The following is a 24,919-nucleotide window of genomic DNA, read 5'->3' on the forward strand; positions in this document are numbered from 1 at the left end:
AAATTCCTCTGTCGCCCTTCCCGTCCGTTCCTGATGGAGACTATCTGGTGGCTCCCCTCATTGATTTGACCCTTACGCACCACATCGCACTACCACATACTATAGTGGTTGTTGCTAACAACACGGTGCTACTTCCAGTTCTGAACTTCTCTACGTCGACCCAAGTTCTTCCCCAAAGCATCACTTTAGCCGATCTTTCCACCCTTGATGAATGTTCGATTTGTTCTTTTACCCCTGACACTAAGACCATGACGAAACCTGTCATCACGTCGCAATATAAGGCGTTCCTCGACAAAATGACATCCAGCGACCTCTTACCTTCCCAAGTTGCAGCGCTCCGGGGTGTTCTATTTTCTTACCTTGATATCTTTGACGTCGATGACCGTCCCCTGGGCCGCACGAGTGCCGTAAGCACCGCATCGACACCGGCGACGCCATTCTATTCCAAAAACGCCCTTATCGCGTGTCACATGCTGAGCGCAAAGTTATACAGACGGAGGTCGAGAAAACGCTGAGTAAAGACGTCATTGAGCCTTCATCGAGTCCTTGGGCATCCCCTGTGGTCTTAGTTAAAAAGAAGGACAACACCTGGCGCTTTTGCGTCAACTATCGCCACCTGAATCAGATCACCAAGAAGGACGTTTATCCTTTACCCTGAATCGATGATGCGCTCGACTGCCTCCGCGGCACCAACTATTTCTCGTCCCTCGACCTTCGATGCGGATACTGGCAAATTTTGGTCGACGACTGCGGCCGCGAGAAGACAGCATTCATCACACCCGACGGCCTTTACCAATTCAAGGTCATGCCTTTTGGGTTGTGCAATGCCCCGGCTACTTTTGAGCGTATGATGGACTCTCTTCTTCGCGGTTTCAAATGGTCGACCTGCGTTTGCTATCTGGATGATGTAATCATCTTCTCGCCCTCCTTTGAAAGCCACCTGTCTCGTCTCTCGGCAATTTTGGACGTTTTTCGTTGCGCTGGTCTCCAACTGAATTCCTCGAAATGCTCATCTTGACGCCAGCAGATTAAACTACTCGGCCACCTTGTTGACGCAACTGGTGTTCAACCCGACCCTGACAAAGTCCGTGGAGTCCGAGAATTCCCGGTTCCGCGTTCCACACAAGAAGTTCGCAGTTTTACTGGGCTCTGCTCATAGTTCCGCCGCTTTGTCTTCCATTTTGCAGATATTGCTAGGCCCCTCACAGATCTCCTCAAAAAGAATGTGGCCTTTTTTTTGGGAAGGGACCAAGAACATTCCTTCGCGTCGCTAATTACCACCCTCACATCACCACCTGTGTTGGCTCATTTTGATCCAGTGGCTCGAACAGAGCTTCGCACCGATGCAAGCGGCCATGGCATTGGTGCTGTACTTGCTCAGATACAGAATGGCACCAACCGTGTGATAGCCTACGCTAGCCGCCTTTTGTCGCAAGCGGAACAAAATTATTCCATCGCTGAGCGGGAATGCTAAGCCCTCGTTTGAGCTATTGTGAAATTCCGTCCGTACTTATACGGACGTCCGTTCGCAGTCATCACGGACCATTATGCGCTTTGCTGGCTGTCGACGCTTAAGAGGACCCTACAGGAAGACTCGGCCGATGGGCACTTCAATTACAGGAGTACACGTTCTCGGTTGTTTACAAATCTGGAAAGCTGCACAGCGATGCTGACTGCTTATCCCGGCACCCCGTTGATTCACCTAGCTCCACTGATTTGGAATCCGATGGCTGCGTTTCAGCCATCACTGACTTTCGGAACGTGGCCAACGAACAGCGCTGAGATATATCGCTGCTCATCATCGTTGACCACCTTCAATCGCGTTATGCTGACCCTTCCCCTAGCAGATACCTACTTCAAGACAACGTTTTCTACCGCGGCAACTTACACCCCGACGGCGCGGAACTTTTACTCGTCGTACCGCATCACCTGCGAAAGGATGTTCTGCGACAATTCCACGACGCTCCATCTTCTGGACATCTAGGAGTCTCCAGAACTTACGACCGCATTCGACGACGAGTATTCTGGAAGGGCCTCTACTGCTCTGTTCGCCGTTACGTCGCATCATGCGACCTCTGCCAGCGCCGAAAGAAGCCTAAGACTCCCCCTGCCGGTCTTTTTCAACCTATTGAAGGTCCAGCCGAGCCATTTTATTGAGTGCGGTTGGACTTGCTAGGTCCCTTTCCTACTTCTACAACTGGAAATAAATGAATTGTAGTGGCCACATGCTATGCCTTCGGTATGCAATCACTCGAGCACTACCAACCAGCTGTGCAACCGACGTTGCCGACTTCCTGCTGTACGACAATATTCTCCACCATGGCGCTCCGTCTCATTTGCTCACAGACCGTGGTCGCTACTTTCTACCTCGCGTGGTTGATGATCTACTCCGATCTTGTGCTACCCGTCACAACTTCACCACATCTTACCACCCTCAGACTAACGGCCTTACGGAGCGCCTAAACCGCACATTGACAGACATGCTTGCCATGTACGTATCTACCAACCACACTGATTGGGACATAGCTCTTCCGTTTGTAACCTTTGCCTATAACTCGTCGCGTCATAAAACAGTGGGCTACTCCTTTTTTTATCTACTCTTCGGACGTCATTCCTTACTGCCTTTCGACACACTGTTTTCATCAGACCACCCATTCTCCCCTTCGTACGCTCAGGATGCGATCACCCGGGCCCTCACGGCACGCGCGGTAGCGCGCGCTTGATTATCGTCGTCGCAGACAGCACAGAAGTTCCTTTATGACCGTCGACATAAAGATGCCATTTTTTCTGCGGGATCTCTTGTTCTCCTGTGGCACGTAGCACGTAGCACGTAGCACGTAGCACGTACTCAAGCACGTAGCACGTACCTAAATTTAGCTACAAGCCTACGTACTTCAAGTACTCGAAGTTTCACGAGCCCTACATTCACTACAGTGTCTCTAATAATCATATCGTGGTATTGACATTGAATCCCCCAACGATTCCTATTCTTGGCCTTTGCACCTCCCCCAGTTTTGCACTGCTTCTGTCATCGGCACACTTTTGACCAAGTGACATGGCCACGTTTGGGAACGTAATCACGTGAGGCAGATTTGTCGCATCACACGTGTTAACTGCCCCACAGCGGCCAGGTCGACATTTGAGGCCGATGGCGAATCTTCGCATTTGAGAAGGCATCGAAAGAATTCGCCTCAAGGATGCTCACCGATGTATGTTTTGCTCATTCGAGAATGAATGCACAAAACACGCATGGACTCTCTCTTTTTTTCGTTCATGCCAGGCATAGAACGAGGCACTGATTTTCTTTGACTTAATAATTAATCCCTTCAGCGAGTGAAAACAATAACGTATATCACTAGTGCAGATGAGGTCAGTGAGTACGCTACGCTCTATCGGATAAAGCTAATGCCATCTAGTTATTTTGACTTCTTGTGTCTCGATCAAGTGATTATGCGTATTCTATCTCCCCTTTCTATAAGCCACTTGGTGAATAAACAAAACTGCGCTTACAGCACAGCGAAATAGCACGTATTGAGAATAACGAGTTTCGCGCAAGCTAGCGGGGTACCCAAGTCGGCATTTCATTTAGGTATACTTCGTGTTTTCCTCTCGATTTGGGCTGGCTACAAGCCATGCGCAACGAAGTGGCACAACTGATAATTTGTGACCTCATTTCAGTACTCCTACCTCCTCAAAGGTGAACCCAAAAGTGTGCAGAAAGAAGAGACCTTTCGCAACAGCCTACGCTCTGTGGATACCCTTCTTGGAGACAAGCCGAGGCGTTTCCTCACAGGACCACAGATGACGTTGGCTGACGTGGCGCTCATGGAGTCTCTCACTCTTCCTGAGGTCAGTAGTGTGTCGTAGCAAGTCAGCCAGATTACGAAGGTGAAAATTTTTTCCTGCGTGATACTAGCAGAACTGATCTTCGAGTAATCAATTATTTAGTTTGCACTATTGTGTAAAACAGTATGAGCGAATGAGTCTTTGCTTTGAACTGTGAATCAGTTTACGAAGCGGTTTTTCGCTAGGTTATCTGGAAAACTAATCATCATCACGAGCAAGGACTGCACCACAAAAGTTGAGTAAATCGCTCTATTCACTTCTGGTTCAGTAAAGATAAAGAAGCCAACAGTTAGCATAACATATTACTGCTAAGTGATGACAACGCGCTGAAGACCTCGATTGTGTGTGATGCGAAAATTTTAAGGAACAGGAAAGGAAACGGGGGCTGCGAGAAAACCCGAAAAGGTTGAAAGTTTACTCCTACTGTGATGTGCCTGTAACTTTATGAAAGCTGAAAACGTTTGGTATCAGTGTGAGTTTCCGTCTACGGAGTCCAAACATTCATGTGGGGTACGTGACTGTCTATGGTATACCTCGAACTCCTGCATGCTGACAGTCAACGTAGAAAGAACCTTGCGTCACCTTACTAAAGAGTAGCAACAGCCTATAGAAGCTCCCTTGACCTTTAAATACCTGACCTAGTCAATACAAAAAAAACGTGCACAACATTCGGCTTCTTTCGATCATGAGTGCAAGAACTTCCAAGAAAACATATCTTCTAAGCTGCTCCAAAGAGTGTGATTGAAGTGGACAGACACAAAATACAACATAGGCAGTGGAAGGACATGTGCCAATCACGATAAATCGGCCTCCTGTCCCCTTAAGGCCAGTAGTGATGCAGCAGACGTCGTTTTCTGCTGTACCTGCGAAAAACAATTTCGCCAGTATTGGACTCTTTAGAACAATTGGCTTTCGTGCCATTGTTGTCAATTACAACCTAATTGTAATCCCTATCTGGTCGCCTGTCTGCGTCTGGCGAACCTGGGTCATGTCTCGAGGTCACGGATGTTCCGGTTTTACCAGCTTCCGTCTGCGGTGCCTCCACCCTGGGCTCTTGCTCGACTTCCGCTTCCCTGTCGGCAAGTCGCGTGCTATCTATTTCACTTGTAGCAAACAGTCTCCTACTTGGCGTGTGGTTCCGGGATGATTACTACCTGCGTAAGAGAATGGATGACATGACACGATGTTATCCAAATTTCACCGAGACTCGAAACCACGCGGCCCCACAACGGTGGTCTAGTGGTTAAGGCACTCGGCTGCTGATCCGCATGTCGCGGGTTCGATTCCCAGCGGTGGCGGCTGCATTTCCAATGGAGGCAGAAATGTTGTACGCCCGTGTGCTCAGATTTGGGTGCACGTTAAAGAACCCCAGGTGGTCGAAATTTCCGGAGCCATCCACTACGGCGTCTCTCATAATCATATGGTTGTTTTGGGACGTTAAACCACAAAAATCAATCAATCAATCAATCAGTCAAAACCACGCAGCACGAACTTTGATGTTTTACCACTGGGCAAGCTTGCGACGACACTGCGACATAATTTGGTGTAATCAGCCTGCAGTGTAACACTGGCGTCCTTGCGCATTCTGCCCTTTCTGTTAGACTGTTGGACTACGGTAGATACGACGTGGTGCGTAAGTGGCAAATTTCGCTTTCATTTCTGAAAGACAGAAAGTGAGCATTAGTGATGTCTTTGTCATTGATTGGTATGTGGGGCTGAGCGTCCCGAAACAGCGATATGAATATGAGAGATGCTGTAGTGGAGGGCTCCGAATGTTTCGACCACCTGGTGTTCTTTAACGTGCACCCAAATCTGAGCACACTGGCCTACAGCATTTCCGCCTCTATTGGAAATGCAGCCGCCACAGCCGGCATTCAATCCCGTGACCAGTGGGTCAGCAGCAGAGTACCTTACACTAGACCGCGGTGGCGGGGCAATTTGCCACTACCAGAAACCCTTGTTTGGGCAGGTCAAACCTACTAAACATAGCTTGTAAGGCTTTCACATTCCGTCCTACTCTTGCTATCTTTACTGCGCTAACCCCCATTCACTTCATATGCGAGCCAGCTGCCATGTGCAACATATTTCCACGAGCTCCTGACGTTGACGAAGGGAGCAGACTTCAGGTCGAAGATCAAACTGTTTATTTGGGCCGCAAAAAGGAAGTAAGATTACAGCAAGGCACCGGAATTGATAGTGACGAACAAAGCGTCGGCCGTAGATCAACTGGCGAGCGCTTAAGCGCGTCGGCTTTATACACATGCCGTCAAATATTCTAGCGTTATCGCTAGTGGCCACGTAGGCTTCACAATAATCTGTAATGCTCGTGATGTGGGCGTGATCTTCAGAAATAATCTACTGCAGTACCGAAGCTTCTCTTAATACTGCAGGCATGGTTTGCGCTGACAATTACTGACAGTGAGACGGGGCGATACCATAATTTGGAATGTAGCAATACATCCATCAACCGGGCCACCATAGTTTACGTGCACCTTTGACCACTTTTCCTTGGGTTTTGGTCATGACAAAGACTATTTTGGAGCTCGCATGCTGCAGCGCTGCGCACTTAGGGCGTATGTGTTTACCACACGTTCATTGTCCTGATCCAGCCCAGGATACCGAAATAGCACGCCAACTGCTTCACCGACGTTGTACCCCTATGCGTCTAGCGCAGCATGCCCAACACAATATTCCGAGGGGCGACTGAAATTTTTGTTTTGTACTCGTTGTTTACGTGTAGCTGCTGAGAAAAAAAGATCGACGTTGTACCCGTGGCACTGCTAAAGCTCGTTCCAGCTTGTCTGGACCGAGCAATTGCAGTAGTGGCTTGCAATCATTAGTTAGCGTAAAAAGTCTTACCCAGAAGGTGCTCACGAAATTCGGTGACCCGAAAGGGTATTGCCTGTGCTTCATGTTCTATCTGTGTGTAATTCCGCTTTGCTGCAGTCAAAGGGCGTGGTCGCAATCACACTGACTTCGCATCTTCTGTGATTCTGCGGTATAAGAGAACCCCGATGCCTTCAGACGGCGCATCTGTTTTTACCACGAGAGGCTTTCCCAAGTTGAAATACTCGGGGATCTTGACACCTAGAATGAGGCATTTGGTTGCTTCAAAAGCAGTCTCTTGTTTTGCTCTTCACTGCCAACGGGCATTTTTCTTACATTTCACACAAAGGCGCGAGAACCGTGGACAAGTTGCCAAGGAAAGCGTTATAATACGTCACAAAGCCGGCGAATGGTTGCAGCCCCAACGTGCATGTCGGGCTTGGAATTTCTGATTGTGCTTCAATATTTTCCTCTTTTGCAAACGTCTGTGCGCATGCGCAGTGCCCAAGGTACTCAACGTCTTTCTCTTGCATTTTACGTTTGCTTGGATCAAGCTTCAAACCATTGTCTTGAAACATCTGAAAGATTTCGTGCAGGTTTTCGCAGTCGTCTCGCTTTTCTGACAATACCGCATCGTGCCAATAGCCTTAAACGCCTGGTGTTTCTCGAAGGGTGGCTTCCATGCGTCTCTGCAAAATTGCTGAGGCGGACGCCACAGCCAAAATGAGCCGGTTGTAGCCGAAAGAACCATTTGCCATGCAAACTACTGGAAGCTTCTTTGCGTTGTCATGTAGAGCTAAGCAACTATAAGCGTCCTACACATCGATTGTGGAGAACAATTTGCCTCCATTTCAGTTAGCAAAAACATTTTTGATAGCGGGAAATGGATATTTTCTTTCGTCTGGCAAGTAGCGTTGACTCCCTTTGAAGTCAGCGCAATGCCGTGTAAACCATTTTTTTTAAAATACCAGAACAATAGCCGTTTCTCTGTCAGCGCAAGTAACAGCTGTCAAGGTTCCTGTCTGAACAAGAGGATCTAAATATTCTCTTACGGCTTCTCTTTTTGCGCAAGGCGTGGCACACGCTCTAAGTAAACGATGTACAACACTAAGGCGCAAGCGCCACACAACCGGAGGCTCTTTGACTGACCCTTGCTGTTCGAATATACAGTGCTGAAACACGTCTAATGACTGCTGCTCTTGTTACTCATCCATGTTTGACCGGGGGCAGCCTTCATTCTGACGGTGAGAACTTGCATTTTCTGCTGTTTAAAAGCTTTCACAATGTCCCGCCTCCACAAATCCGGCACAGAGAACCACCAAGGTAGTTTCAAGTGTGATACCGCTGTTGGTTATCGAGACGTTGAGCTGGTCATTGACGGTACGTTTACCGTGCACACAAATCGATTGTAAGGCAATTTTCTCGAGTGGAGGACAATGGTGACATTATTTGTTGTAGGTAGGTAATGTGATGGTTGTTACAGAGGAACCTTTATACTTGCATTCGAAAACCCACGCTATCACAATCCAGGGTGCGATAAATTAACTTGACCATGTTCATTGACGCTGCTTTCATGTTACGCAGAAATTATTATTTGATTATTGCATTTCACAGATAACTTGTTCCTTTAATTTATATCTTCATTGATTGATATGTGGGTCTTATCGTCCCCAAAACAGCATATGATTATGACAGACACCGTAGTAGAAGACTCTGGATATTTCGACCACCTGGGGTTCTTTACGTGCACCCAAATCTGAGCGCACGGGCCTACAGCATTTTCGCCTCCATTGTCTTTTGGGGAGTGAAGCTGCTGGCACACACGAGCTATGTTCCCTTGCCCCTTACAAGTAAACCACTTAACGGAACTTGCATTTTCCTTCAAAGCGTGGCAATTTGCGCTAGTTTGTAGGACATGACGAATGGTATAGTGTGAGCTCTGAACGACGACAAAGGAACAAGAAAAAGAGCGCTCGTCTTCTTGTCCCTTTGTCGTCAATCTAACGTCACCCTATAACAGTTGTCATTGCATTTTCCCGCGTTATGACCACTTTTACTGCAGCATGGTCCTACCTCTTCAGTTCACTGCGCGCTGGTTCTCGTGTTCACGGAAGCTTCATCGGTTAGCTTTTATTGCGCTTCGTCATGATAGCGTGAATATTGTCAATGTTTTGCCTGCTGGTCTTGTAGTGCACGTTTTCCGCTACTGCCTCTGTAGCAGAGGCTGCTTCTTTCACCTTCCTCAGCGTGAGTTTCGCCTTTGCCTCTAGTTTCTCAACGAATACTCACCTGGTGCAGGCCGTAAACGATGGAGTCCTTTCGTTTGTCTAGGGCGTTACCGAAATCACACCTGCTTGGTATCTTCCGTATTTTGAATATAAATTCATGTGCCAACGCTCCTGCAAGCTGCTTCCTTACGAAGAAGTTGTACGATTCTGCAATTTTGTTGCATGCAGGCCGTCGAATTGATATTAACACGCAGCGACGTCGTATTGCAGGTCTTTTATCTTCAACTGCGGGCCACGTCTAGCCAATATATCTGCTGTTTTTGTGCTCAACGCCATTACCGAAACTCTCCTGCGCTCTTTTTTCAGCTAGACGTCGAGCGCCTCAAATTATGCCTCCGAGCGCAGCCGGTAAGTCTCCCAGTTGTGTGCCTCCTCAACAACAGCTGGTGGCGAAGCGTGCTCAGCCATGGTTGCTGTGCGACCAAGGGCTCGCACTTCATCGCCTCGCACTTCATCGCCATTGCCGCTTACAGACACGAGCACACAACAGTAGAAAAAAGCTTATTGAGAGCGAGGCTTTTTACAGCTTCTAAGTGGTGTAAGCGCCTACAACGTGCGCAGTGGCAGGATGTGTGCCAATGACGACACATTGTACGAAGGTGACTCAGCCTGGGAACGAGATCACAATATCAGCTATAGTGGACAGTAGACACCGCTAGTAGCTTATAAGGAAACAGGAGCTACCAGTTGCATCCACCAGGTGGGACCACTGAAAGGAAAGTGTGGGTATACCTCCCCTGAAAACAACTGCACCACTAAACTAAGGCAGTGTGCAGAAGCAGCGCGGCGTCAAACGTGTTTTAGCAAACCATGAAAATGCGCCAATGATTACAAGCTTCTCATCTCGACCTATCTGGCTGCGTCTGTATAGGGTCGGATATGTGTTTGTATTGTATCTTGGGAGCCGAGCGCTTCACGTGTGCCACGAAAGCATATCGTATCTGTTTAACGCTTAACTCGAAGAGCTTATCTGGTAATAGCTTAAAGACACGCCCCTTCCAAATCCTATATATGTACTATCGGCGTCAAATGAAACCTGAACAGTGGAGCGAGTGTTTCAAGCATTAAAAACAGTATAGTGTTGGCCGTTCAGTCATCACCGTTGACAGGCATGCACATCCGGTTTGGCAGCACTGCGCGATCCACCTAGAGTGTGTTATCTCCGTTTCTGCTCTAGTTTTTGTATGGTGACAATGGTGAAAATGGTGGGCGCGCCGAGCGCTTTTAATCGTATCATTCGCAATCCCTTGCTTTTACTGCAGCGTCGCAGAGCAATCGGTGTCTTGGCACGATAAAACGAAAACGGAAATATAATCGCTTTGCGGTTGATTTTCAAACGACTGTCGTATCTAGTTCACCAGTGCTGCTTCACCTACACCTTTCTTTCAAAGAACGACCCGAAAAGGCTTCAATTTAACTTGAAATGCCGAGTGGTTCTTTGAAAGAGAGCGCGCAAATTGTTTTCCTTTACCACCACGAAGTGAAACGGCGTGAAATTGCCAGAATTATGAACTTACCTTTGTCTACTATAAATTGAATTTGCGAGGCATTCCGTGATGATTGACTCCGTGATGACAAACCGTGTTACACAATACTCACCTTCGGCTGCAGTAGTTTGACCTCTGTAATTTTTAAATTTTATTCCTTTCAAATATCATACCTGGAACACCAGAAGAAATATTGAACTATAGAGGGACGTGCAGGGCTGCCACATCGGATGTGCGCGCCTGTCTGAGTCAATGACTGGTGGACGGCGCGCACAATGACATTGATAAGGCTTGTGCACGCGTTCAGCTGTTCGTATTTCATTTGATGCCGATAGTACACGTGTGCAATAAAGCTGGTTCTGTTTTCCACCAGTACGCCCCACCGCGGTGGTCTAGTGGCTAAGGTACTCGGCTGCTGACCCGCAGGTCGTGGGTTCAAATCCCGGCTGTGGCGGCTGCATTTCCGATGGAGGCGGAAATGTTGTAGGCCCGTGTGCTCGGATTTGGGTGCACGTTAAAGAACCCCAGGTGGTCGAAATTTCCGGAGCCCTCCACTACGGCGTCTCTCATAATGATATGGTGGTTTTGGGACGTTAAACCCTACATATCTATCAATCAATGTTTTCCACCAGTACCCAGCGCAGCATGTTTGGCTTCATGAACGACACGATACATGGTGTCAGATTTGGGATGTGTATCAAAGCAAGGCTTTGATCTTCGACGGCCAGCGCTGCGAGGAATACGCACTGGATTTGTTAAGGCTGCCTGGGCCGCTAAACACGACGGAAGAAGCAAGCGAGAATCGGCAGACATTTAAGCAGAGATTCGAGCTTTTCCTTGCGGCATCTGAACACAGTGACAAGCAGCGATCAGTATCGTCAAAGACAGCACTCCTCAGTTCAGCAGGTGAAGACGCCATCGAAATATTTATTACGCTGAGCTTCACGGAAGGCGAAGACCAGGCTGACTATGCGACGTTCATCAAGAAATTTGACGAATACTTCACGTTGCAGACTAACGAAGTACACGAATGCTACGTTTTTTTGGAAGAGAATTTAAGCCAAGGTGTCATTCGAGCACTTTTTAAGACACCTGAAGAAACAGGCATGAGCGTGCAATTTCGGCACGCTTCTAGATTCTATGGTCCAAGACCAGATTTTGTATGGAACGAACGAGGACAGGGTCAGAGAAAAGCTGCTCAGGGATTGTGATCTGACGCTGCAGAAGGTTGAGCATGTCCGCGAGGCAGCCGAAACATCAGCGCTTCGCCAAGAAACCTGGGAACGAGGTCAAAAACAAGTAGACGCCGTTCGCAACGCAAGCCCGAACCCCAAAACTGCGCATGTTAATATATACACGTGCTCCAAGTGTGGCCGCATACATCAGCTGGGAAACTGTCCTGCATTTGGACGACCTTGCAGAAAATGCCGAAAAAGGAATCATTTTGCAATTTGCTGCAGGTCCTCAGTGCCGGTTGGCGAACTTCAAGATCACGAAGATGACTTCAGCGTTTTAGAGTTGTCAAGAGTAGTGATAAACCAACATGATTGAACAGTTTGAATGAACGTAAACAACGTTTAGGTCGAACTTAAAGTAGACACTGGGTCTCAGCCCAGCTTGCTGCCCGTTGTAATATACAATAGCATGCACCCAATTCCTGAAATGAAGCAGACTAGCGTGGTGCTACATTTACGGTGGAGACACAATCAAGCATCTTGGAGTCATCCATACGGAAGTGACGCTCGGTGACCAAGCTATTCCTCTCGATTTTTTCGTAGTACGCAAAGGTTGCCAAGCAATCATGAGCCTACAAGCAAGCGAACGCCTTGGAATGCTCTCACGCGTTCACAGCGTATCAAAGGACGGCCGTGAAGAACTTGTGAAAGACTTTAGTCATCTTTTCACGGGAACTGGCTGTGTGAAAAAAGTATATGACATGGTGCTTCCAGAAAACACTGTGCCAGTCATTCAACCAGTGAGACGTGTACCGTTGGCTCCGACGGAACCACTACACGACGAACTTGACAGGATGGAACATTCTTTATTCTTTATTCATCAGATACCCCGCAGCACCCGAAGGCGTTATAGCAGGAGGGTTACATCAATAAATGACGTACATCTCCGTTCACCGACACAATACAACTTTGTTCACACATAAATAACTGAAATACATTTTCGTTCACACACATAGCAGAATTTTGTTCACACATATTATATCTTCGTTCAGGTTACAACACGGATTTACAGCAGTGAATAAAATATATCTTCGTTCCCACTATGTACTTGCATTTCAGTTAGCCTGTTCCACTGTTAAATTGTTCTAGGAAAAAATGAATTGGCATACATGTTCGTTTTAGCTGGGTATTTACAAATTTTGCAACTATGATCAAAACGTTTTGAAGTGTAATGAGGGTTGTGTAGGTATATTTCTCTATTAATTCCAGTTTTATTGTAGTAAATGCAGTAAAGAAATTTTAATCTCTGCTTCTGGCGGCGGTCAGAAAGACACTCCCATCCTAGCTCAGCCTTCATTGCAGTGCAGCTCTCCCCCTTTCCGTACCGTCCCAAGACGAACCTGGCAGCACGATTCTGTATTTGTTCCAGAGCAGCAATGAAGGTTACCTCGGCGGGGTCCCACACGACACAACGGTATTCTAAGATAGGTCTGATACAAGTAGTGTATGCCATACGTTTTAAATTCACATGCGAACATCGCAGGTTTCTTTGAATGAAATTTAAAGCCTTACCAGCTTTGGCTATGAGAGTGTCAACCTGAGGCCTCCATGAACATTCAGATGATAGTATTATACCTAGGTACTTATATGTACTCTCTTGTTTCAACTGTACATTGTTCAGATGGTACTGTGACTGAAATGGTTTCATCTTTTTGGTAAATGAAATATGTACACACTTTGTTATATTCAAATTCAATTTCCATTTGGTACACCAGCTATAAATGAGCGATAAGTCTTTCTGAAGTTCTAATACATCATTGTGAACAAAAATTTTTCTGTACACAACACAGTCATCCGCAAACAACCGTATAGAAGATGAAATTCCTGCAGAGATATCATTACCATAAATTAAAAACAATAGCGGACCCAGAACGGAGCCTTGTGGGACCCCTGAAGTAACATCGGTGTATCCGGAGCATTTTCCATTCAGTACTACGGTTTGTGTTCTTTGGGAAAGGTAACATTCGATCCATTTAAAAACAGTCTTATCAATGTTCAGGGTGGTAAGCTTAAACAGTAAGAGTGAATGTGACACCGTGTCAAACGCTTTCCAAAAATCCAAGAACACACCGTCAACCTGTCCTACAGTATCTACGCCCGATATTACGTCATGATAAAATTCGACTAATTGTGTTGTGCAAGACAGCCCTCTGCGAAATCCATGCTGCTCGTTGATTAGTACCTTATGCTTGTTTAAATGAGTTATTATTTTCTTGTATAAAATATGTTCGAAGATTTTACACGGGATAGACGTAAGCGATATTGGTCTATAATTACCAACGTCTTTTTTGGACCCACCTTTATGTATCGGTACCACGTGCGCCATTTCTCAGTCATGTGGTAAGGTACCTGTCGCTAAAGATCTTTCAAAAGTTGCATAAGGATACATAGAAATTGGCTCCGCACAACGCTTGAGTACACGCGGAGAAATTCCATCTGGACCACTATATTTACTCTCATCAACGTCCTTCAATAGTTTTTCAATTCCATTAACACTAAGCTCGACAGGAAGCATAGGCGAAATGCTCATAATAGTTGGATGATAATTACTGCTGTGTTTGGGTAAGAATACCGAGTGGAAAAAGTAGTTTAGGCATGCAGCCTTATCCTCGTCATTCGTAATTACCGTGCCGTTATAATTTAACTCCTGTATTCCAAAGGAATCTGAGCCACACTGTTTTAGGTACTTCCAAAACATTTTAGGATTTTATTTCATTTTGTTGCTCAGCTCAGTGAAGTAACCATCTTTAGCTTTTTTTGTTTTTAGCTTATATTCGTGGGTAATCGACTTCAGTTTTTCAAAGTGAGCAACTGATTTGCTTTTCTTGAATGCGCCTAATGCCCTCTTTCTTTTGTTGATAAGTTTTAATATATGTGCTGTTACCCATGGTTGTTTGTGCTTTTTTAGCCGTGATGAACGAACACTGGGGATATGTCTATTGGTTAACTCGGAAAGTATATTCTTAAATTTGTTCCACATATCATGCACATTGCCCTCCTCAAAAAGACATTCGAAAACAGGGAACGAATTACGAAGTTCTTTAGAAATTGCATCGTAGTCACCCTTGTCATAAAAGTAGATCCTTCTATTCGTAGGTAACTTCGCACACACTTTTTTCTTTTGGATACAAGCCACAACAGCAATATGATCACTAATTCCTGGAATCACAGTCACGTCATTTACGAAATTTGGCGAGCTAAAAAACAACAAGTCTAACACAGCGTCATTGCGAGTAGGGGTGGTAACGTACTGCGTCAGACCAAACCTTTCGACGATATTTTTCATCGCACGGTTCATGCGCCCGCTTATACTTATACAGGAACCATTACCCCAGGATAAGCCAGGCAGATTAAAATCCCCCCCTAGGAGTATTGTCTGGGCTGATGCTTCAGAAAGAATTTAATCTAATGTTTGCATTATGCTACTATCTGAGCTCGGCGAGCGATAAACCACTCCGACCAAAAACGCGAAGTTATCAGGCAGTGTTATCTTGCACCATACAGACTCCAGTGCGTCGCACTTATAATCAACTTCAAATGACTGTAAGCAAGAACGAACAAGTAAAAAAAACGCCACCACCTGCTGTGAGCCTATCTTTGCGATAGACGACGTAATTTTGCGGAAACACCTCACTATCAGCAATCGAGGGCTTTAGCCAAGATTCTGTACCAAGGACTATATCTGCGTTAACACTCAATTAAGCCCAAGAGCTCAGCAACTTTATTAACTACGCTGCGGCAGTTCACGATGACGGCAACAAGTTCTTGACATCGGTATTTCTCCTTTTTTCTAGTTTGTCATCGCCTGCGTACTGGGACGACCTCTTCTTTTTCGTCATCCCACCTGAAAGCCCTGCCGTTAATAATCAGTTTGTCAAAATTCAGCTTCACTTTATTGTTCTTATCCTGTCTTTTTGTCTTGGCATATTCCCACAGCTTATTCCTGATACTTCTTGTCTCATGTGAGTAATCTTCGCTAACGCTGTACTGGGAATTCTTGAATCTTTTGGCATTGAGAAGCACTGCCTGACGCTCTTTGTACAATGAGAATTCAACAATAATTGGCCTCTTCTTATTCTCTATATAGCGTCCTAAGCGATGTGCCCTTTCCACAGATTCGAGTTCCAGTCCAAGGCTCGTTTTGCAAATATTCTTTATTATAGCTTCGGATTCATCCCACGATTCTGAGGTTTTATCATCAACGCCATAGAAAACAAGATGTTTCCGGCGACTTCTGTTTTCGAGGTCATTTGTTTTCTTTTGCAGATCTTTCACCTGTTGCATGAGTTGCCGTATTATAGCTGCCTGCTCCGTTACAATCTTGCTGAGATCCCTTATCTGGTTTTGAGTTTGGCTAAGATTATCTTTTACTTCCATCAGTATGTCCTCATTTTTTTCGAGCCTGGATTCAATGCCATTTAATTTTGAAATTAAAGTTTCCTGCCCACTCTGCGAACATTTCAGCACTTCCATCTCCGGTGTCTTAGCAGGACCTGGGTTCAGTTCAACATCCCCCGCGAGTATTAACAACAAAATCAAATACAGCACTCTGTTAGAAAATAATCGCAATCTCTTCAGACGCGACGTATGCATCGTGCATCCGTGGTTTTTGTTACGAACAGTTAGCAACGTGCGAGGAGCCGGCAATGCATATACAAGTCTCGGCAATTGAGATGGGTAGTAATGACTATCCTGCACCAGCAACAGTCGCATCAGCGACATGCCGGCAAGTGTGCCGGCTCCAAATCCCACGAAGCCATCGTGCTGAGTGCCTATATACGCCTGATCGGCACCACGTGAGTTCTGTTGGCCCAAATTCATTGGTTGATCCTTGCTGATTCATCCGTGGCTCGGGCCACACGTGCCTCTGACGACAGATGATGACCCATGCACACGTGTGGATGATAGTCGAGATACTGTAGATGCTGACCAAGGATCAGACAAAAAGGGCTGTGTCCGGCGCTCCGCTGCATCGAAGTGGATCGCAGAAACCAGCAGCAGAGGTACCTGCACCAGCAACAGTTGCATCAGCGACATGTCGGCAAGTGTGCCGGCTCCAAATCCCACCATGCCAGAATCAACATGCCAGAATCATCAAATCCCAGCATGCCAGAATCAACATGAGAGTCACCGAACCTACTGACTGGGAAGGTCGCCTTGTGATCGTTCGGAAAAAGAACGGGAAAATTTGTCTCTGTATAGACCCGAGGAAAATAAATGAATGCATAAAATGGGAGCACTACATGATGCCGCGACAAGAAGATTCAGAATTTGAGCTAGCTGGTTCAACTGTGTTTTCCCGCTTGGACACTAACTCTAGGTTTCACCAAATCCCCTTGGATCACTCTACGTCGAGGATTTGCTCGTTTTCTACTCCATGTGGCCGCTACCGATTTTTACTGTTACCCTTCGGCATAAAATCCGCCTCAGAAGTATTCCAAAAAACGCTGAACGAAATTTTTGAAGGCCTTCGTGGCGTGAAAATATACGTGGACGATATTCTGGTACGGGGTTTGTCAGTAAAAGAGCACAACGAACGTCTCAAAGCTGTTTCTTGCTGCAGAATGCGCCGGATTGACCTTCGATCTTGAGAAGTACAGTATCGGCGTCCAGAAAATCTAGTCTCATGGAGACGTAATCGATAAAGCAGGCATGAGGCCAAGCTAGACGCTGATTATTCGCATGCTGCACATTGCGACCCCACAAGAAAAGCTTGCGGTGCAAAGTATGTTAGGTGTCGTTGATTATTTCAGCAAGTTTCTTTCTTCACTACCTCAAAGAAGTGCTCTTTTGAGAAGCTTGATCAGAAAAGATACAGTCTTCAAAATGACCGGTAACCACGTGAAAGAGTGGAAGGAACGTTGCGACTACCTAAGCACACAGCCCGTGTTGGCGGCATTTGATTAGGCTAAACCTACAAAAGTGTCATGTGATGCATCCTGAGACGAAACTCGTGCCACTTTTTTGCAGTGTCATAACGACACGTGGAAGCCCGTGGCGTACGCATGACGAGCACTTACCGAAACACAACAACGTTATTCTCAAATTGAAAAAGAAGCTATGACAGTGGTGTTTGGTTGGGAAAGGTTTAATCACTTCGTCTACGGTCGCCAGTTTATTGCTGAAACAGACCACCGCCCTTTGATTGCAATCTCCCAAAAGGCGATTGGTGCCACGCCTCTGAGGTCGCAAAGATTCTTTGTAAGATTGCTGCGTCATGACGTGCAATTGAAATTTGTTCCAGGGAAGCAGCTCCTCCCGGCTGATATGTTGTAACGTGCCACAATTAAGACAACGGGCTGTGACCTCGACAGCAACGATGTGGAAGCAAATGCCGTGCGTACAGTCTATTCACTCGTTAGTGAAGGCACATGGAGGCGGATAGCCACGGAAACGGCGCCAGACGAACAGTTAAGGAACTTGCTGCGGGGTCTAGAGGCTGGAAAATGCTTGGAAGGGCCGTGGAAACAATTCGAGGGAGAGTTATCAAACGTACAAGGAGTCTTGCTCAAAGACTGCAAAGTGGATATTCCGGTTAGCATAAAAGGCGAAACACTGGGAAGAATTCATCACGGGCACTTGGGAATACACAAAAGCAAGGCCAGGGCAAGAACTAGTTTTTTGGCCGGGGAATAACTCTAACGTAGAATCGTTCGTCCGTGTCTGTTCTATGTGCAAAAAATGCGGATATAGCCAGCCTCGAGAGCCTTTACTGATGCGCCCCATGCTGGAACAACCGGGTTACCGCGTCGGCATTGACATTTTTGAATATGGTGGGAGGTCATACCTGTGCGTTTACGACGCCTTGACAAACTTCCCCGAAGTTGAACTGCTCAAACATACCACGGCCAGAACAGTCGTTGACGTAACAAGCACGATTTTTGCTAGGCACGGCGTTCCGTTGGAAGTTTGATCTGACAATGGCCCTCAATTTTCGTGTCGTGAATTCGCAATGTTCTCACAACTGTATGATTTCAAGCATGTAACGTCTAGCCCAGGATACCCACGCTAGTCTTATGGGTTGGCGGAAAAAAGCGTTCAGATAACCAAGCGCACCCTCAAAAAAAACAAGTGAAGCAAAACAATATATCTGGTTGGGATTGCTAGCTTTTAAGACCACCCCACTTGAGCGTGGCGCATCACCCGCTGAGCTGCTGATAGGATGACGGCTTCGCACAACAATTACTGACGTTCAAGGCAACACCAAGAACGAGGTGCTCCGGAGCCCTCAGACAGACCCCTCTAGGAGACCAGTGGCGCACCTGAGCCCGGGGCATACGATCAGGATCAAGAAAGGTACATGAGCGACAAAAGCTAAAGTTCTCAAGTCTCCGGGTCACCTCAGGTCGCACACAGTCTTCGCAGAAAATGGCACTGTGCTCATGCGCAACCGGCAGCACCTGCTACTCATGCGGGAGTGTTTTCAACGCAACTACCAGAAGTACGACGACGACGTCAACATTAAGGTACACTCTAGGCAACGCGACAGCACATCGACGTGAATAATGGACAGCTCCGTCTACGCCCGCACAGCCCATTGCCCTAACAAGTGTCTCGTTCTCGAAAGCGCCAAGAAGGTCGTTCAGACAACGTTGTGCGCCTTCACGTCTGGCCTACAACCAGAACTCTGTGCGAATGCCTTGAACTAGTATGCCTCACAACTTTCGTTTATGTTCTTTTTCCCCGTCCTTGTTTCGCTTCTAAACAGATGAAGATCTATCGTATCTTGGGAGCCGAGTGCTCCACGTGTGCCACGAAAGCATATCGTATCTCTTTAAAGCTTACCTCGAAGAGCTTATCTGTTAATGGCTTAAAGACACGTCCTTCCAAATCCTATAGATGTATACGTTTGCAACAAAGCTGGTTCTGTTTTCCACCAGTACCCAGCGCAGCATATTTTTGGCTTTATGAACAACACGATACAATATTAGTGCATGCGGCCTCTCCATCTTAGCAGCAAGTCCTAATTTTTCTTCGTCACTACGAACTATGTTCTGTTGGGCCATTGTATATGCTGATGTTCACGGAACGTGGCGGCGTTACCTCTCAGAAGTTATCACGCATGCAGCGCACAAGCCACGCATGCGCTGCTAAGAGTAACGTCGCTACGCCGTTCACTAGTTCATGTCAAGGGCACTATTTTGACGCGATAGCTTTAGAGAGCTTGTGTCCCAGAAATTCAGCGGCACCGTTAATTGGGAGCGAAAAATCGTCCATAGGCGAGAAATCGAGAAAAAAGCAAATAAAATGAGAATAAAATTTCACGTCCCGTTGAGGATTGTGTGTGTGCGTGTGTTTGTGTGTGTGCGTATGTGCGTGTGTGTGTGTGTGTGCACCAACAGTGAGACATTGAGAAAAACGTGTCTCGACTACAGCAGAGCGCCGTTCTAGCAGAGGGAAGTGGCCAAACTCCACAGTCACTGCAATACTACAGACACGTCGCGCTTGCGCGCGCGCTCGTTTGTGTGTGTGTGTGTGTGTGTGTGTGTGTGTGCTTTTTCCGCCCCCTATATGTAAAAATAACTAAAAGGAAAAAGGGGGGTAGCCCGTACCACCAGGAGGTATAACAGGCTCAAGCCAATCTAACATAAATGAAGAGGGGAAAGTTCCCAAATTTTTATTTTTATTTGAGAAAGCCAATTAGTTAAAAAAAATAACATGGGTAAAACTTAGTGAGTGCAGCATGAAACTGTAATAAATAAACTATTTAGCTTCTCAGGAATGAGCAGGTCGATATGCAGCAGCAGTGTATTTCCCCCACTTGAGTTTTTGGAGTTCGTGTGTGTGTGTGTGCGTGTGCGTGTGTGTGTTGCGTGGGTGTGTGTGTGTGTGTGTGCGTGTGCGTGTGCGTGTGTGTGTGTGTGTGTGTGCGTGTGCGTGTGTGTGTGTGTGTGTGTGTTTATTTTAAATGCATTGTCGTTAAATGCAGAAAGTCCAAAAACAAACAACGAAGTGGGATGCGAGCCAGTGGTCTTGAGGATGGGTAAACGTTGACGAGGATGGTAGCAGTGGCCTCTGTGATGTCGAAGCCCATTTCTTCACCAGGAGTCATGTAGCCAGGCACGTCGGGCTGTCGTTCCAACCAGCGATGCAGCAGGGAACCTTGGGCAGCCTGTTTGCCGCTGCGAACTTAGACAAGGCGCCATTCGCAATAGTAACAAGCTTTTTTTTTAAAAAAAAAGGGGGGGGGGGCAGGATTAGGTACTTGCGCAAGCCTTGCGAATCCTATGGTTCGAGTACTTAGGGAAAATGGAGCAGTGATGCTATCGTTATCAGTCGCCGAGGTTTTCCCCCACCTTTGTTGGCATAACTGCAACTGTAATCGAGAGCACTCACGCAAAAGTTGTGATATGGAGGTGATTCAGAGTATGAAGCGACGTCCTGATAAAGTGTTGGTAGCTAATACGTGTCATGTGGATGTCATAGAAACAGAGTTGCGCATGACAGTCACTAAGTGAAGTAGATACGTGCGAGATTTTCTATTGGTCAATAGCCCATAATAATGCGCAGGTAGTGTTGTATCACTTTTGGGCACACGTAAATGGGTCACAATGTGTTGTGTGTTTGGGCATTCTTTAAAGTAGTGTTGTTCGCTCAAGCAAGGTGCACCGCACATACACCTGTCCGATGCAGTTATATTGAATCGATGAAGATAATACTGAAAGTGTCCGTGACCAGATAATAAGTGTGTTAGGTTTTTAGGAAGCGGGAACCATTGAGGATTTTGTACGGACTTGTGATCCAATGAAATAGCGTTGTTTCAGGTCCCTCAGTCTGCCAATGGGTGTGCCAATATGAATTCAAGATTTTATGAAACTGAGTTCGTACTGACCGAATAGATATTTTGGCGTAACGCACGAAGCCTGATTTTCCTCCTAATGCAGCTGCAGCGTCAGCTAGCTCATTTCCCAAAATTCCCATATGGCCAGGTACATGAAACATTTTTATAATTTTGCCTGACGAGATTATATGGTTAAGAAGCAGCTTAATGTTCCGAATTCTTTCATCGTTATCAGTGAGACTTGAAAGCTTCATTAGAAGCGATAGACAGTCTGTGTAAATGTGGGCTGGCGTGTTAAAGTTGTTTGTAAAAACGAAATGAAGGGCTTCTTGGAATGCTATTAATTCTGTATTGTATGCGCTTGAAGCGTTGCGGATCTGAAATTTTCTAACAGTTATAATTTTTCCATCCTTTGTCAAAGCAATATATGCCGCACCCGCCGCGTAGGACGTGTATGAGCCGTCAGTGTATACGTGAATGGCTTTTGTTTTGAAAATAACCGCTTCTTCTGATGGTGAGAGTTTAGTGAAAGTAAATTTATATTTTTTACTGGGGTGATGAGCCCACGGACTGCATGGATATAGTATGTCAGCCGGTTTGAATGTTTTTACACCATAATAAGTTACGTTCCGGAGTATAAATAAGGAAAATTCTGCAGATTGTCTGTCCAACTCTAGTGGTAACGGAGGCGCGTTAGCGAGAATCTGTAGGGATGACGTACGTGTGGTGTAAAATGCACCTGTTAAGGAAATTAAGACGGTTCGCTGAACTGATAAAACTCGCGCCCTAATGAATTTTGATGGGAACATAGGCCACCATACCGGAGATGCATACGTGAGAGAGGGCAATATCACTTGACGGTAGAGTCGTCTAATGAGTGTACTTTTTAATGAACGGTGCGATTTAGCAAATGCGAGGAGCCGGGACGTGGACACTTCAGCCTTTCCTTTAATATAGTCAATGTGGGCATGAAAATTTAAAGAGGGGTCAAATAATACGCCTAGAATCTTAATTTCTTTCTTGTGTTTGAGAAAAATGCCATCCATGCGGATAGATGGGCAGCGTTTTGATGTACCCATGTGTCCGTTATTAAAGAACACGAAGAACGACTTCTCGGCGCTTACGGTAACTTTTTGTTCTCGTGCCCAACCAGATACCAAAGCCAGGACATGCTCAGCCTTTGCTTGTAATCGGAGTCTTGACTTATCTGTGATAACAATGATAGTATCATCCGCGTACGCCTGTATGTGTACGTCGGGTGGCACGGGAAGATTGAGTAAGCTGTATATTACTATGTTCCACAGTAGCGGACTGATAGGGGATCCTTGTGGGCTGCCAATCGTTGTACGAACTGTCTCTTCTGCAACGTTGGTTGAAAAAGTTACAGTGCGGTTCGATAAAAAGGATTTGAGTAGAAAGTACAAGTTTTGTGGACACCTGTGCTTGCGTAAAAAGTTCAAGACTGCAGGATGCCAAACACTATCGAATGCTCCTACAAAATCAAGCGATATGAGTATGGTAGAAAGTTTGGCTCCCTTGTATGCAGCCAATTTGCTTCGCAGTGTGTATAGTGCTAAAGTAGCACTTTTATTGTGCGTAAAACCGTATTGATTATTGTGAAGAAGATTATTATTGTGCAGGAAATAATACAGACGAGCATTTAAGAGTCTTTCTAATACTTTACTTAATACAGAGTTCATAACTATTGGTCTATATGCATTAGGCGAATTGAGCGGACGTCCTGGCTTTGGTATGAATATTACTTTCCCTCTTCTCCAAGCCCGTGGGAAGTGTCCGATTCTTAAGGCGGTATTGAAGATAAAATAGAAAAATTGAGGATGGTATTCAAATAATCCTTTAATGAACGAGTAGGTTAATCCGTCGTGTCCAGGGGCAGAGTGTGAGTTACCCTGTTTCATCGCGCACTCTATCTCAGATATTGTAAAAGGAGGGTCAAAAGTATGCCACGGGTAAGGACTAGCCGCAATGTTACGCATGATAGTGTGGTGCATGTTATCTTCAGAACAGCTGTCCACTACTACCAATGTATCGAGTAGTAGCCGGGCGGACTCCATTACAGAAGCTGTGCGAGTGCCGTTAGGTAAATCTAGAGGAGGAAGAAAAGTTACTTGGTGGTGTTTTTGAAATGCGGTTTTGAAAACATCACCATATAAACATTTCTTAGTGTAAAAGTCACAAATGTCTTTATGAAACGATGATTTTGCTTTCCTGATTTTGTCCTTGTAGGTTGAGAATGCATCAACGTATAATTTGCGATACATGTCTCGAAGAACGGGGTCAGCTGTTCGCTGGTATCGTCGTCGCATAGCCCAAACACGCTTACGTTCAATAGTCGATTCTGGTGTCCACCAACCATTACCTAAATTACTACGCGATGTTATGCGTCTTGAGTAACGTTGGCTTAAAGCGGAGTATATCGCATAAACCTTGTCTATAACCATGTTCAGGGCTTCAGGTGACCCAATGTTGCAGCCGAGTATCTTTGTGAACCAAGTATCGTCCTTTAATTTGTTAAGAATTTTCGTTCTTCCTAGATTAGTCAATCGTTTAGCACTGCTGGTATGTGCTTGCGAAAACGAGAATTCAATGTAGTTGTGGTCCGAAAGAGTAGGAATTTGGAGAACCTTCCAATGGTAAGCATCGCGAGTGAGGTCATGCGAAACCATGGTTAAATCTATCCATGAATATGCATAAGGAGTTGTGAAAGTTGGAGGGGAGTTGGGGTTGTTCAATATGACTAAGTCATTCACCGTCACGAATTGGACTACTTGAGAGCCTCGAACATCCCCTATAGCTGGCCCCCACATTCTATGCTTAGAATTGAAATCTCCGGCTATGATGACAGTACAATCTGTAATCAATGAAACTACACATTGCAACTCATCCAGAACTAGGTCAATAGGTCTTTGCGGCGGTGCATACACAGCAATCAGTATTAATGTTTGGTCAAGGCTTTCACACTTTACTGCAACAACCAAATCTGTTACGTGTAAAGGGAAAAAGTCAAAATTAGTGTTGTGCACTAGAAGCATGACGCGAAGATTGTTTGGTGCGTGGAACTTTCTTATGGTGTGTGGTATGCCTTGAACAGTGCCTGCGCGGATGTGCGGGTCACACACGAAGGCGAAATTGAAGTGTTGTTGCGTCATCTGTTCTATCAATAATTTTGTGGCATCACGTGTATGGTCTAGATTAGCCTGTAAAAATTTTAAGTTATTGCTGTGAGTCATGATAGTTCTGATCAATTTTAAATAACAAGCGCAACGCCTTTCCTAAAACAAAAATACGAAAAGCTGTAAGGAGCCTTTTTTCATGTATTGCAGTGTGACCCGCGCAACTAGCAAATATCTTGAGGAAAGAAATATCGTGTAATTTTGTGGGATGTGCAGTTACTTGTAAGTGTGTGTCATATGGTGTAATTTCGTGTATGAATAT

At 45.8% G+C, this 24,919-nt stretch overlaps 1 protein-coding gene across 2 annotated transcripts in view; it reads left to right on the forward strand.

Moving 5' to 3' along the window:
• Positions 1–24,919, forward strand: part of LOC142804192 (glutathione S-transferase 1-like) — a 54,269-nt gene that overhangs the window by 23,120 nt on the left and 6,230 nt on the right. For both annotated transcript variants that reach the window (XM_075890863.1, XM_075890861.1), the window contains exon 5: positions 3,679–3,849. In XM_075890863.1, the coding sequence (XP_075746978.1) occupies positions 3,679–3,849 (171 nt within the window). The remainder of the gene's footprint in view (positions 1–3,678; positions 3,850–24,919) is intronic.

Source organism: Rhipicephalus microplus, chromosome 3, assembly GCF_043290135.1.
Source record: "Rhipicephalus microplus isolate Deutch F79 chromosome 3, USDA_Rmic, whole genome shotgun sequence".
In the NCBI taxonomy this organism is placed as follows: domain Eukaryota; kingdom Metazoa; phylum Arthropoda; class Arachnida; order Ixodida; family Ixodidae; genus Rhipicephalus; species Rhipicephalus microplus.